Source organism: Prionailurus bengalensis, chromosome D4 (genome assembly GCF_016509475.1).
Source record: "Prionailurus bengalensis isolate Pbe53 chromosome D4, Fcat_Pben_1.1_paternal_pri, whole genome shotgun sequence".
In the NCBI taxonomy this organism is placed as follows: Eukaryota; Metazoa; Chordata; class Mammalia; order Carnivora; family Felidae; genus Prionailurus; species Prionailurus bengalensis.
In genome coordinates this window covers 17,009,078-17,023,706 of record NC_057359.1, presented here as the reverse complement: position 1 = coordinate 17,023,706, position 14,629 = coordinate 17,009,078, and the positions used below count along the sequence as shown (strand labels likewise).

The 14,629-nt window shown below is 41.8% G+C and overlaps 1 protein-coding gene across 2 annotated transcripts in view; it reads right to left on the bottom strand.

The window, feature by feature from the left end:
* Window positions 1-10,221: 10,221 nt before the first annotated feature.
* The window catches only part of OSTF1 (osteoclast stimulating factor 1), a 58,228-nt gene continuing 53,820 nt past the window's right edge, over window positions 10,222-14,629 (bottom strand). For both annotated transcript variants that reach the window (XM_043567132.1, XM_043567133.1), the window contains one exon: window positions 10,222-10,821. In XM_043567132.1, the coding sequence (XP_043423067.1) occupies window positions 10,763-10,821 (59 nt within the window). In that variant the 3' untranslated portion in view covers window positions 10,222-10,762. The remainder of the gene's footprint in view (window positions 10,822-14,629) is intronic.

Here is a 14,629-nt window from a genome sequence, read left to right as displayed (position 1 = left end):
GATCCAGGCAGCCGTAGTGAAAATGGAGGGGAAAGCACAGGTTTGAGAGACATGACTTCGCAGTTAGGATGCATTAATAAGACTGGGTTGCAAAATGGATGAAAGGGATGCGGGAACTGGGAAGAAAATCAAGCGCAGATCTGGAGGCAAAGTTCTAAGGAAATGTAAATTTGTTGATTGTTTTAATTCTTGTCCGACAACGGCATTTAAACATTAATTTGCTTTAGCAATATTTATAACTAAAACCAATTTTTCTTTCCTTAAAAATACATGCAGGGAAATTAAATACTATTTGAGAATAAGCCATTCTGACTTTAAAAAAATTTTTTTCAATGTTTATTTATTTTTGAGAGAGAGACACAGCATGAGTGGGGGAGGGGTAGAGAGAGAGGGAGACACAGAATCCGAAGAAGGCCCCAGGCCCTGAGCTGTCAATGCAGAGCCAGATGTGGGGGGGCTCGAACTCACGAACGGCAAGATCATGACCTGAGCCAAAGTCAGATGCTTAACTGACTGAGCCAGCAGGTGCCCCAGGCCATTCTAACTTTAACTAAAAACTTAGGGGCGCCTGGATGGCTCGATCAGTTAAGACTTGGGCTCAGGTCATGATCTCATGGTTCGTGAGTTCAAGCCCCACGTCGGACTCTGTGCTGACAGCTCAGGGCCTGGAACCTGCTTCAGGTTCTGTGTCTCCCTCTCTCTCTCTCTGCGCCTCCCCCACTTGCACTCTGTCTCTCTCTCTCTCTCTCTCTCAAAAATAAACATTAAAAAAATTTTTTTTAATTAAAAAAACTTAAAGGTAGATGTAAGAAATAAGCCCACTGACCCAATCAAAGGAGGGACACGGGGGCTGGGAGCACAGTGAAGCAAGGCTTTAGTCAATGTTCTTGCAAGAGCGGGTGTCTGCTGGACAAGAACACTCGGGGTGGTTACAGCAGACAATTTATCTCCTAGTGTGCAAGTCCCTCCCCTGATTCCTTATTGGCTGAGCACCACAGAGGTTACAGTCTTGCCCAGAAGTCGTCTACGTCCACGTAAGGCAAAAAGTACATTCCTTGAGGTGACACAGAGACTTCAGTGCTTTGGCACACACTCATTGCAAAGCCTGTGAAAATAAGCCTGTGAAATGGAGAGGGGAAGAAGAACCAGGAAGTGAAATGTCTAAGGGTTTGGGGGTCCATTGTGTGTGTGTGTGGGGGCGTGGTTTTCATACATATTTCCAAGAGGTTGTAAACCTATTAAACAGACAGCACAGCTTTTATTTGGTATTTCTGAAAATGAATCTTCTCACTTTTCACAGTAGGGGTGCCTGGATGGCTCAGTTGGTTAAGTGTCTGACCCTTGATTTCTTTTCGTTTTTTCTTTTTTCCTCTGGGTCTTTTTTTCTTTAATGTTTATTTATTTTTGAGAGAGAGAGAGTGTGTGCTTGTGTGCGAGTGAAGGAGGGAGGGGCAGGTTGAGAGGGGGACAGAGGATCTGAAGCACGCTCAGCACTGACAGCAAAAAGCCCAATGCAGGGCTTGAACTTGTGAACCGTGAGATCGTGACCTAAGCCAAAGTCAGAGGCTTAACCCACTGAGCCACCCAGGCACCCCCGAGCTCTTGATTTCAGCTCAGGTCATGATCTCACGGTTTGTGGGATCAAGCCCTGCACTGGGCTCTGTGTTAAGCATGGAACCTGCTTGTGGTTCTCTCTCTCCTTCTCCCTCAGCCCCTCTCCCCGCTCATAGGTACTCTATCTCAAAAAAAAAACCTCTCAAAACTGGGGCTCCTGGGTGGCTCAGTCGGTTGAGCATTTGACTTTAGCTCAGGTCATGATGTCACCATTTGTGAGTTCAATCCCTGCATCAGGCTCTGTGCTGACAGCTCGGAGCCTGGAGCCTGCTTCCAATTCTGTGTCTCCCCCCTCTCTGCCCCTCCCCCACTCACACTCTGTCTCTTTGTCTCTCAAAAAATAAATATTTAAAAAAAGAAAAACAAAAGAAGCCAACCCCTACCTACAGTATGTTAAATCAAGCCTGAACAGGCTTCAAAAAGAAAACATCTGGGGCACCTAGATGGCTGAGTCAGTTAAGTGACTGACTTCAGCTCAGGCCATGTCTCACAGTCTGTGAGTTCAAGACCCACATCGGGCTGACTGCTGTTAGCGCAGAGCCGTCTTCAGATCCTTTGTCTCCCTCTGTCTTTGCCCCTCCTCCACTCATCTCTCTCTCTCTCTCTCTCACTTTCTCTCTCAAAAATAAATAAAACAAACAAAAACCTTAAAGGTATTTCAAGCAACAACATGATGTAATCCAATTTTTGAAAGATCAAATAATAGACAATCTTTGAAATTGCAATTAAGAACTCCTTATTGGCTATGGAGGTGAGGAAAAAGTTACAGATTTTACAAAAATAGAGAATAAGAAAATAACATATGACTGAAGAAGTCTTTAAAAATGAGAATCAGTGGTTTTCCTCACAGTAAAGAAATTATGTTGAAAGAGAAATAAAAATGACATACGGAGAATAAAGTTTGCTGTATGGCTTATAGTAAAAAGGAAATTTGGTAGTACTAAATGTATATTGCTATAGTCTCAGTCTTAAACCACAAACGTATGCAACAGAGGAGGCCTGTCAACTAATTTGAACACAGTGAGATTTTTCCTATTGGTATGAATATATGTGAAATCATCATTAACACTGCAATAAAAAATATATGCAAACCATTAAAACAAGCAAGGCACATCAGTGAGAAAAGAAATGAAACCAGCCTTCTATTCTTATTCTCTGAAGTCATTACCAGGTTTACAGGGCTCTTGGTTCAAAGGAAAACACCGCAGCCACAAGGGCTTACTGACACATCACCTATTTACCACGTTTTCATTCTTAGGACTCATCAGTGAATCTAAATGACAAGGCTGCTAGGCTCATACTAAGTAAAACCAGTCAACAAATTTCGTGATTTTTCTTCAATTAAAGAGAAAGCACTTTCAACATACAAATGTTAATAAATACTTGCTAAATGTCCGGCGATATTCCTTGCTGATGGACGAAACAGAGAGAAAGCACAGGAACACTGATAGCCTACGACTGGACATACTCCACAGCACAAGTTGTCTTGTTATTGTAATGACTCAGACACCATAAAAATTAGGACATAAGAATTTCGACTCCTTTGTGTCTAGGACAGCTCACAGAGGCCAGCCACAAAACAGGGATAATAAACTCAATCATTTCAAATTTTATTTTGGCTCGCATTTCAATTTCTCCCCATATTAACCTTTTATCAGGAGATAAAAGTAAACAACAAAATGAGTTGATTTGATCAGACCCTTCCCATTTCCTGTGTGTGTGGTTAAAATGTAATTGAAGAAAAAAAAGGGGGCAAGAGAGAGATGGCTGAATACAGAGGACCTGGAAAATCCACTAAAGTAAAGCATGTGTACTGTGGGAAAACAATCTCTTACAAAGCCACACGATCTAGAAAGAAAATACTCATGGCAAAGATCTCAAATCCCCTCTATTTGATTCCTCATCAGCGATCAGTTATGTCATGACCTTGCTGTGTTTCCAATAGGAAGTCACTTCTGGACATCAGGCTCCATCTATTTAAAAAGAGGGAGAGGGGCCAGACACTGGACTGAATAAATAATACCGAAGCACTGTTCAAGGACAAAATTAAGAACAAGTCTTATAGGGGTCCCTGGGTGGCTCAGTCGGTTAAGTGTCCAACTCTTGGTTTCAGCTCAGGTCATGATCTCATGGTTTGTGAGTTTGAGCCCTGTGTTGGGCTCTGGGCTGATAGCGCAGAGCACTTGGGATTCTCTCTCTCTCTCTCTCTCTCTCTCTCTCTCTCTCTCTCTCTCTCTTCCTCTCCCCAACACAAATAAATAAACTTAAAAAAAAAAGAACAAGTCTTACATTAGCAGTTACAGTGTTCTTGCTGAAATCTCCTAGTGGGGAATAAATGCTTAATAATTACAAGTAGTAGCAGCAGGGGTAATTAATGAATTCACATAACAGTCACTAATACTGAAAAATGGAGCAAGGGAGAGATAAGGCACAATTTCCAATTTTAAGAGAGAGAAGCAAGGCATTCACAAATTAATACAGTGCCCGTAAGTGATGACCCAAAGGTTAAACACTAATGAAAAGCTGGGGCGCCTGGGTGGCTCAGCCGGCTAAGTGTCCAACTCTTGATTTCAGCTCAGATCATGATCTCACAGTTGGTGGGATTGAGCCCCACGTCAGGCTCTGCACCGATGGCATGGAGCATGCTTGGGATTCTCTCCCTCTCTCCCTCTGCCCTGCCCCTGCTCACACATGCTCACTCCCTCTCTCTCAAAATAAATTAAAAAACATTTTTAAAAACATCTTTTAAAAAAAACCACAACTAATGAAAAGCTGATGACTCATAGAAGAGCAATACCCACAGCACTGACGAACACCGATGTAAAGATACAATGAAAACCTCCCGCTGTACCACATCTCACACTCATATACTCAGCTGGTACAAAGGAGAAGAGCCCCAAGTATTCTTCCATCCTGAGGTTCGCTATCTGAAGCCCAGTTCTGAGATTAAGGGTGGGGGGTTCTTCATGTGTCCTGCTGCACATGCTCGAAAGGGTTATACTGTAACCTGAGGTCTCAGGAAAGGTCCTTGATGGAGGTCCTCTAAAAAATTGATCCAGCAATGCCACTTTGAATTCACACAAGCCAATGTCACTTGATCCTCTACTGGTGCCTCAAGGGGACAAAGAGCCCAGCCAACGTCACAGGGCTCAGAAATGACAGGGCAAGGGCTGCAGGCCACGTGGTGCATCTTCTCTACCTAAGGGCTCTTCAGAGCTGTGGATTTCTCTGAAGCAATTTCTAGTCAGTCGATGAGTGAACTTTGGCTAATTCTTAACACCAACCTGTACCCCAACAGGCCTCACCTCTGCATCTTAAACTTAGTCCTCATTTATAAGAAGACATTTTCATGAAGCCCCAAGAAGTCCCCTTCTGGAATGGGAAATGAAATACCCAATTCAGTTCTTCCTCTATAGCCTTCTTGCTCAAAGTTAGTAAGGATTATATGATACTTAGCTTCTAATGTCTTAGACCCTCGTGTCATTGACACTGGGAGATCAAATTCTCACGGCTTAGACTTTATAGGGGAACCATATGAAGTTGCAAAGTTTATCCGTTTGAAAAGACGGATTGTTTCTATTTTGAAGATGTGTAAGAGCAAGATGGTAATACCAAATACCCTTCCAATTGGAAGTCATCACATACCAAATATTGGAGCCATGGTCTCCCGAGCCCATCAAAACACGTAAAACCAAAATGGTGGCAGACATTCTTCCCACTTGACCTGTGAATTAATAATAATAATAATAATAATATCCAGGTCTTTTTGAGTTATATACCTCTTCATTACAACTCTCAGTAAGTAAATTCATATTGAAAAATGCTCTACCAGATGAAAGCATACATAAACGACAGGAAGGAAATATCACTGTCCTGTACTCATTGTTAAAGTATTTTAGGAAATCCCACGATGGCCATGTCTTTGAAAAACACGTGTGATCCATCCTTCACACACACACACATTTATTTAATGAAAACTTCTTCCTTCACATTTATGGGAGTAGCCAACATTTATTAAGCAATCACTCTGCCAGGCACTACCTCCAGTCGTTACACGATCACCTAGTTTAATCCTAACTTCAGACACAGGTACTTTCACTTAACCCAGTTGCAGCTAATGAACATGAATGTTTTAGGTAACCTGTCCAAGGTCCCTCAGCAAGGAGCGGCAGAGCCGAACTTGAATCCAGAGAGTCCACCTCGAAGTCTGTACTCTTAGCCACTTCTTGAAGCGTTCTTGAGATTTCATATCAGAACTGCAACTTAGAAAAGGTCATCCTTTCTCCTTTGCTGTGCGCCCTCTTTCCTCCTTGTCTCTTCTTCCACTTTCCTTCCTACTGCCTCTCGGGCTTTCGAACTCATGCTTCGGATTTCTTCGGTTTTCGTTTTCAGCCACCGCCAGGAACCTGACATCACTCCAGCCCCCCGTTGGCGATAGGACAAGTGTAGGGAGAAGGCTGGGCCTCACGGGAGCCCCAAGCAGATGGCCGCTGGCACAAGGCAAGAGCAGAACTGCCTGGAAAGTGGGAGGTGACCCGCATGTCCACGGCGAGCTCCCAGACTTGGGTAAGAAAACATCCTCTGACCCTTCCCAGGCACACGTTTCTTTTATGGTTACAAGGAAATATGCGAGGAGCTCTCGGGCCGACTGGGGGAAACATCGAAGTGAGCAGTGCAAGCTGAGAGCAAGGTAATTACCTGCTAATTGAGGCTTTCCTTCTTTGGCATTTCTTTATAGTGTGTGCATAGATAGGAAAATTTGGAAACTTGTTCATTAAATACTTCTTCAGGGTACTGGGAATTAAAAAGTATTGCCAAAAATTTTCTGAGGGGAGCAAAGGGAAAATCTTTTATTAAAAAAAAGTGGGGAGCGCCTGGGTGGCTCAGTCGGTTGAGCGTCTGACTCTTGGTTTCAGCTCAGGTCCTGATCTCACGGTTCGTAGGATGGAGCCCCATGTCAGGCTCTGTGCTGACAGTTCTCTCCCTCTCTCTCTGCCATTCCCCTGCTCTCTCTCTCTCTCAAAATAAACTAGAAAAAAAAAAAAGACATTTCTACAAATAAGCCAATCATAAAAAAGACAAGTACTGTATGATTCCAATTGTATAAGGTACTATATGAGTAGTCAAAAAATCATAAAGATAGTTGGGACGCCTGGGTGGGTCAGTTGGTTGAGCATCCGACTTTGGTTTAGGTCATGATCTCATGGTTCCTGAGTTTGAGCCCTGCATCGGGCTCTGTGCTGACAGGTCAGACAGAGCCTGGAGCCTGCTTCGGATTCTGTGTCTCCCTCTCACTCTGCCCCTCCCCTCCTCTTGCTCGCTCTCAAAAGTAAACATTTTTTAATTTATTTTTTGTATTTTAAAAAAAATTTTTTAATGTTTTTATTTATTTTTGAGACAGAGACAGAGCATGAGCAGGCGAGGGGCAGAGAGAGAGGGAGACACAGAATCTGAAGCAGGCTCCAGGCTCTGAGCTGTTAGCACAGAGCCTGACGCGGGGCTTGAACTCACGGAATGTGAAATCATGACCTGAGTTGAAGTCGGACACTCAACCGACTGAGCCACCCAGGCGCCCCTAAAAAATAAACATTTTTTTAAAAAAGCACTTAGGGCTGGTTTAAATAACACATTTAGGTAAATTAGCAGATATGCTGAATTCATTAGATGTGACATCCAGGGCTTGATGTAACATCAAGGGACTGGTCTGTTTCTGCATTATTTTTCTGGCCAACTATGAATGGCATCATCTGCCAGATGCAATAGGCTGCAGGTGCATTAGCTCAGGAGTCAGCCAGACCTGCACTTCCACCTTCAAGCAGTGTGACCTTGAGCTAGTTACTTAGCTTCTTCAAACCTCAGCTTTTCTGTAAAGACAGGGGCATTAATGTTCACCACCCGGGGTTGCTGCAAAGATCAAATGACATCACGTCTATGAAACTGCCTGGCACAGAAACCGGCAGGGTAGGCATTTAATAAATGGTAGTTTTATTTAATCTTATGTCATTTTAAGGGACGGGCAGATGTAAAGGCTTGTTATTAAGAAATGAGGAGAAAGCAACCATGAATTTGTGGCCTGCGATTTTTTTCCTTCACTTCAGAAAACTTCACCAAAGTTGTGTTTTCAGCTCAAATAGGGAGAATAGAATCTTTTGCAATACTTCTCCCACCAAAACCCCAACTTTCAGTAATCAGGCACTTTGAAGTTTGGCTGGACAATGTATGGCTATCTATGTATTACTGTTACAGACGTATATACAGCATAAAATTCAGGAGAACGAGCACAAAATCAAAGCCAACAGGGAAAGGCTGATGTAAATGTTAGGCTCCATGTAGCTTATCAGAAAAGAAATCATCATTCACAAAAATGAGAAGTACAGGGTTCAGGATAAGAAGAAACAGCAGTAAATCAGAAATTCCACACCATAAAGAACACTTACGAAGAAAGCTCATATGGGCAAATTTTATTTTCTTCTACCTAAAATTACCTGAGATTTCATTTTCAGCATTGTTTCCAATTGGGTTTTTAAGATTAAGAAAAAATAAGATCACTCCTGCTTTTTTAACATTTATTCCCTTTTGGGTGACAACACGGACACTCTATTGAAAAAAAAATAAGACAATGGGGAGGGCTCACCAGAGAAATACGGAAATTGACAAATGTAATGCATGGCAGCTCAACAACAGATAATTTGCCACAGACCAGTCCCAGAAAGGAAACTAAAATGGGAAATTGATAAAAACCGTTCTCTGCGTGAGGCTACTGGGCCTAAAGCTGATACACTTCACGGACCCAAGGGCTGGAAGACATTCTCTATCTAACGCGTGCAACAGGCTGGGGAGGAGTCCAGGCCACAGGGACTGTCAAAAAGCTCATGTTACAGCAAAACCTCCAAAGTCATTTCCAGAACATAATCAAAGCTCTTCTCTGCACAGCATCAGAGTGGTGACAAGTTCTTAGAACTGAGTTTTGTTGCTGAGTTCGGCATTAAACCGTCTCTGAAAAAGCTCAGATCGGCTAGGCTGAATAAACAAGAAGGAAAAGTGTGTTTTCTTATGAAGTCTCAACTACAGCTAACTGCATTGTCCTTCTTTGTTGCACCAGAAACTCATCGCATATACCTAAGTCCGACCCGCACCCCCACAGAACTCTGGTTGGCCAACTTTCTAAAATCTTTATAAGGTCAATAATGTTAAAAGCAATGACAGTGAAGCTACTCACTATTCTTTTCCTTCAATACATAAATAGTATGCCTACATCAAGCACAGAGCAGTTCCCCCCAAATCATCTATATCCATGCAATCTGTATTACCTCTGCCCATGTTAAAAAATTAAAAGTGTTTAACTGGCATCTATCCTAATTACTCCAGGCCCAAAGTATACAAGAACAAAAAACGAGAGATTTCCAAAAACTTTTTGTTAAGGCACGAACCCTGTATTTTATTTTAATCATTTCATTTCAAAGATTTTATTTGTAAGCAATCTCTACACTCAACATGGGGCTCGAACTCACAACCCTGAGATCAAGAGTTGCACGCTCCACCGACTGAGCCAGCCAGGTGCCCCCCCCCTCCCCCCGCCGCCGGACAAGCCCCATTTTAAAGAATGAACCCCTAAAGGTTCTGGGGGAACAGATGTAATTTCAACAAGGATTTCATATCTTCAAGTTTATGCTTATGAAGAAATACAACTGCTTAACTCAAATTTAGTAAACATTTATTTTGAGGATAAAATACCTTTTTCATTAATTTTCAGATTTTGTGCTTTCACTACTTATACAGATTTCTTTCTATTGAAATTTGGTTGGGGTATTAGAAAGACCTCAAACAGGCTTCTCAGGATACTCTTCCTCAAGGCACCCACAGAGAGAAAAAAACCAGTCACAGATAGAAAACTCTCACAGTAGCAGTTATTCATTTCCTGAGCTAACCCACTTCCTTTTTCAAACATTTCCTTCTCTTCACCAATGTGCTTTTTGAAATTAGCATCAAAGTCTTCTTGCAAAATACACTTCTGGACCCGGGGCCTGGAACCTAGGCAAATGCCAACGGCCATGTCATTCTTAATGTCGTCGCCACCTTGATACAAAATTAGAATCTCAAATCAAGTGTCTTTCAGTAGTACAGAGGGCTCCCTGCAATATAAATTGATGTTTTAGCAAAAGAAGCTGAGTTTTTATGAGCTCGAGCCATGCTCTGGGAAAACAAATGCTATCAAAGTAAAAAAAATTTCATGGCTCCTGGCTACTCCATTACAGAAAACCATGGCGTCTTGTATGATAAGGAAATCAATTTTTTTCATTTTCAGACCTTCAGCAGACTGTAATGAGTTGCTGAATTTCTTCATACTAAGTGTAACCTCAGAGATAAACTAAAAGTCTAACGATGACTAACATTATGTATTTCATTATAAATATATCTTCTCAATGATTATGGACTCTAATCAAAGCCAATATACAGAGCTGAAAAGAAATTTGGCTATTGTGATTCCTTTGTGCTAATAAATATAAAATACAACTTAAAAGATAAAATCAGCCTTCACCTAAATATAAATATAAAAAGCTTTATTTACCGGCAAAGAGTGATACCGCAAAAAACAGACAAAAGGAATCCAGTCTCTTCAAATGTTTATTTTTGTCAGAATAGCTGACGATTTTCTGTTAAGTCTTTTGGTTCATTACTATAACAAGCATTTTTCCCCTTGAAAAACCCACTCAAAATATTTTAATCCTTGAGGTAAAGAACTTTAACTAAAAAAACAAAACAAAACAAAACAAAAAAACCAAAAAAGAACTGATCTTTTTTTTTAAAGAAAAAAATTCTTAAAATTCCTTTAGCTTGATAAATAGAAATAATCTCTTCTTCTTCTACTCTGGTGAACAAAAATGTACTTTATACAGCAAAATATCCAGTCACTTATTGGCAAACTGAAGGTGAGAACCTACCCATTTACATGTTCTACTCAAACACAGTGCAAGACTTCCATGTTCATATAGACTTCAAAAAACAAAAACAAAAACAAAAACAAAAAAACCCAAACCAAAAAAAACCAAAAACCAAAAACCGGTTACCAACACTCTTCTGGCAAAGACGAGGGTTTTGGAATGGCAAAAGGAACACAAGTTTTAGATCTCAAAGCTCCAGAAGGGAATTAATCTGAGTCTTCGTCATCAAGATACTCCTCGGCATTGCTTAATGTTCGAACAGCATCTAAAAGGAATGGCGGGAAGGCAAAACGGGCAAATTACAGATTGCTCACATTTGGTTTGCACTTTCAAAGCTCCTGATACCTCAAGGGATCGTAATCTTTCCTCAGGCCCGGGGACTGTATCACCCCTGAGGATCTTTTTCAACTTTTGCTTTCCTGCCTGACTGTTCAGTGTCTGCTGTCCCAGAGGCTGACAAACGCAGCTGTCCGCTCGTTCCTTGGACACGCAGAAAAGTAAAGCCCGTAGGCCGCAGGTACCATTAATCTACCTTGCACAAAATGCAACCAGCCACGTGTGCCGTTACCGGCACGGAACACACCGGACGCCCCTCCACTCGTCCAACCCCCTCTCCCAATGACAAGTGCCACATGTGGCTTCGGTCCGTCGACAGCCTGCAGCCTTACTTGAAGGCAAGATCACTGGGTAGAAAGGTAACTAATGAGGGGGGAAAAAAAAGGAAAAGAAGCAGAATGAAAACACAGAAGCTTCGGTTTCATCTCTAAAAGCACGGATAAATTAAAAAAAAATAATTTTAAAAAAGCACGGATAAATAAAGTATGCTCAGAGGTAAAAGAATGAAATAAAAAAAAAAACCCAGAAATTTGAAACAGAAAGAGCCGAACCCTACCATACGTGACATCAAGCTTGAGCAGGGGTCAAAACGAAGACATCTCATCTTTAAATGGTCACCTATTCGGTTGTCTATTTAAATGCCTATAAGCAACAGGTTACACGGGGTGTAATTTCAGGGGGCAAACTGAAACGCGAGCCTAACCACCGTCAGAGCTCAACAAGTGTATGTTATCATGGTCTCTAAACACTATCTTCCCGTGCTCATTGGAGAAATGACTGATTCCAAGTCTGGGGCAGAAAGTGTACCTCTTGTCATACCGTAAAACAAGGATGCCGTCAAAGAGAGCGTCAAAGGTTCACGATCCAACCCGAAGAGGCCTCCACTAGCCAAAGAGGAGCTATCAATAGGGATACTAAATACAATGGATTGAAACACAGCAAATATTTCAACGCACATCACAGAGAAGCCACTAGTCCTCTTTGGAGAATGAGAAGGAACCAGCACATTATTTTGAAAACTCCTAAATAAAGGACGAAAATCAAGCCTTTATTCTTCTCCTACGACACAAACTATTCCTTGGAGTCATCAAACCATGGATGAAGGGCAATTTTTTTTTATAGAATGTTCCAGCTGATAACTGAGACAGGAGTGACAGAACTAGAATATGGCCATTTCACAACTGTTAGTGAACTAATGGATCTAGACAACGATCATCAATGAATGCTAACATCACAGGAGGAGTGACAGACAGATAATACGTGCCTCTGATGAAAGAACACAGCTTTCTTCACGAAGCATTCTTCCATCTACCCTTTCACAGACACATAAAATGTAGAATCTAATCAAACCTCTAGATCTAACACCAAATGACAAAAATACAGAGGAACCTTTAGATCTAACACCAAGTGACAAGATTACAGAGGAAAGAGGAACCTGTCAAACACCCTGAGAATGCATTTATGCAATGCCTAGACTGAGAAATTCAGGAAAACTGACCCTGCTTCTTTAATAAATAAATAGCCAGGCTAAACAAAGAGGGGGAGAGGAGAAAGAAAGGAAACAATGATTTAGGAGATGTATCTACCAATCAGAACCTGACCTTATTTAGACCCTGACTTAAACTGTAAATAAAGAAACAGATAAGTAAGTCGACAAAGCAGAAACAAACATGTATGGGAAAAAATGGTGAATCTGGACAGTGACAAGATACTTGAAGATATGAAGGAATTATTAATTTTAGGTCTGCTAGTGATAATGTAGCTTTGCTCAGTCATTATCTTTACAAATTTAGGAAAATAATTATAGAGAAAAAAGAAAGGGACAAGGGAGAGTTGGTACAAGGGAGGTAGAAACGTATACGAGAAGGAAAGATTCGGATTCAAAGAAGTGGATATAAACAGAACAGAGGCAGCCTTGAATAATTTCACACCAGCTTCCAAACTACTAGAAATCTCCAGCTTGTCTGCATTCATCTCCATCCTCCTTATGAGAAGTTCTAGAGACCTGGGAGGAATATACTTTGTTCTATCCCACGTACACACACAACTTCAGGACTGGCTGTAAACTTTTTGTCTTCTTAAGCCACAGACAAAAAGACCATAGCAAGGCTCTTTCCTACTCTGCTTTGCTCCTACAATCCTACGTGTTGCCCACTGAGGTAGTCTTGGGCCTCCAATGGTTACCTTGGCGCTTTATTTCAACCTCGTTTCTCCTGTTGGCAAGAGAAGAAGGCTCGCCATGCTGCAAACTCTTACTGAATGGAAATCAAGAGACAGGAACGAGCCGGGAAAATAAATTCCTTCTCCTTCCTTCCTTTTATGGATTGCTCCCAGGCACAGTTTCTCTGGAATCTTCTCACATGGCCAAGTGCTGAGGAGCTCCGTCTCTTCATAGCCCATCTTGGGCCGTGACCATCATGGTAATGTAACTCCTAACCATGCCTCCCCGTTCCCCCTAGCTGACTTCCATCTCTCCTCAATGTCACTGACCTGAATTTGCACATTCCAAACCAAGTACTAGCACTTAAGACAGACAGTCAAACAAACCATAAAGGGTGGAAAGACAGACACAGTAACCTGGATAAATCTCACAGGCACAGCATTAAGTGAAAAGAAGTTAGACACAAGAAAGTACATACTGTTTGATTCCATTTATATCAAGTTCAAGCACAGGCAAAACTAGGCTATGGTGAGAGAAGAGGAGGACGTGGAGGGGTTTTCAGGGTATGGAAAATGTTCTCTACCTTAATCCGGGTTGTGGCAAATAGGTGTAAGCGCAGTTTAAAAAAAATCAAGATGTAAACTTAGGATTTATATACTTTACTTAATATAAATTATACCCCAATTTGTAAAAACTGGAAAAAGAATTTAAAGTGTTGACTCCTCAAGGTGGGGCTGAACCTCGGCCCTACACACGTCCCAAAGTTACCCTTCATGGTAACTACAAAACGTGACTTGTTTTTTCTCATTAAAAAAATCCAAGATATGGGGCGCCTGGGTGGCGCAGTCGGTTAATCGTCCGACTTCAGCCAGGTCACGATCTCGCTGTCCGTGAGTTCGAGCCCCACGTCAGGCTCTGGGCTGATGGCTCAGAGCCTGGAGCCTGTTTCCGATTCTGTGTCTCCCTCTCTCTGCCCCTCCCCCGTTCATGCTCTGTCTCTCTCTGTCCCAAAAATAAATAAACGTTGGAAAAAAAAAAAATCCAAGATAAGGGGTGCCTGGGTGGCCCAGTCAACTGAGCATTTGACTCTTGATTTCGGCTCAGGTCATGATCCCAGGGTTGTGGGATGGAGCCCCATGTCAGCTTCATGCTGAGTGTGGAGGCTGCCTGAGAGTTTCTGTCTCTCTCGCTCTCTCTCCCTCTGCCCCTCTCCCCTGCTAGTGCACTCTCTCTCTTAAAAAAAAAAATTCCAAGATGTGCTTTTAAAACTGGAAAACAACATCAGAATATACTTTTCCCAGTGTAGAGTTCGTGCTGGCAATTAGCTATATGGCCCAATATTCAACTCTTACTCCAACTAAGATCACAATACAAATTCAGACTTTTTACTGGACGATTGAGGTAATGAAGCGAGAAAAAAGAAAAGAAAAAGGTAACGTGAAAACTGAAATATGAAAATTCATTTCTTGCCTCTGTGTCAAGCCCTAAGATTACCTCATTGATGAGTCCATTATCTAATCATTACACATTTAGGAAAGTAGACCAAAGACACTTAGTGTGAACAGAGCAGAGGAGA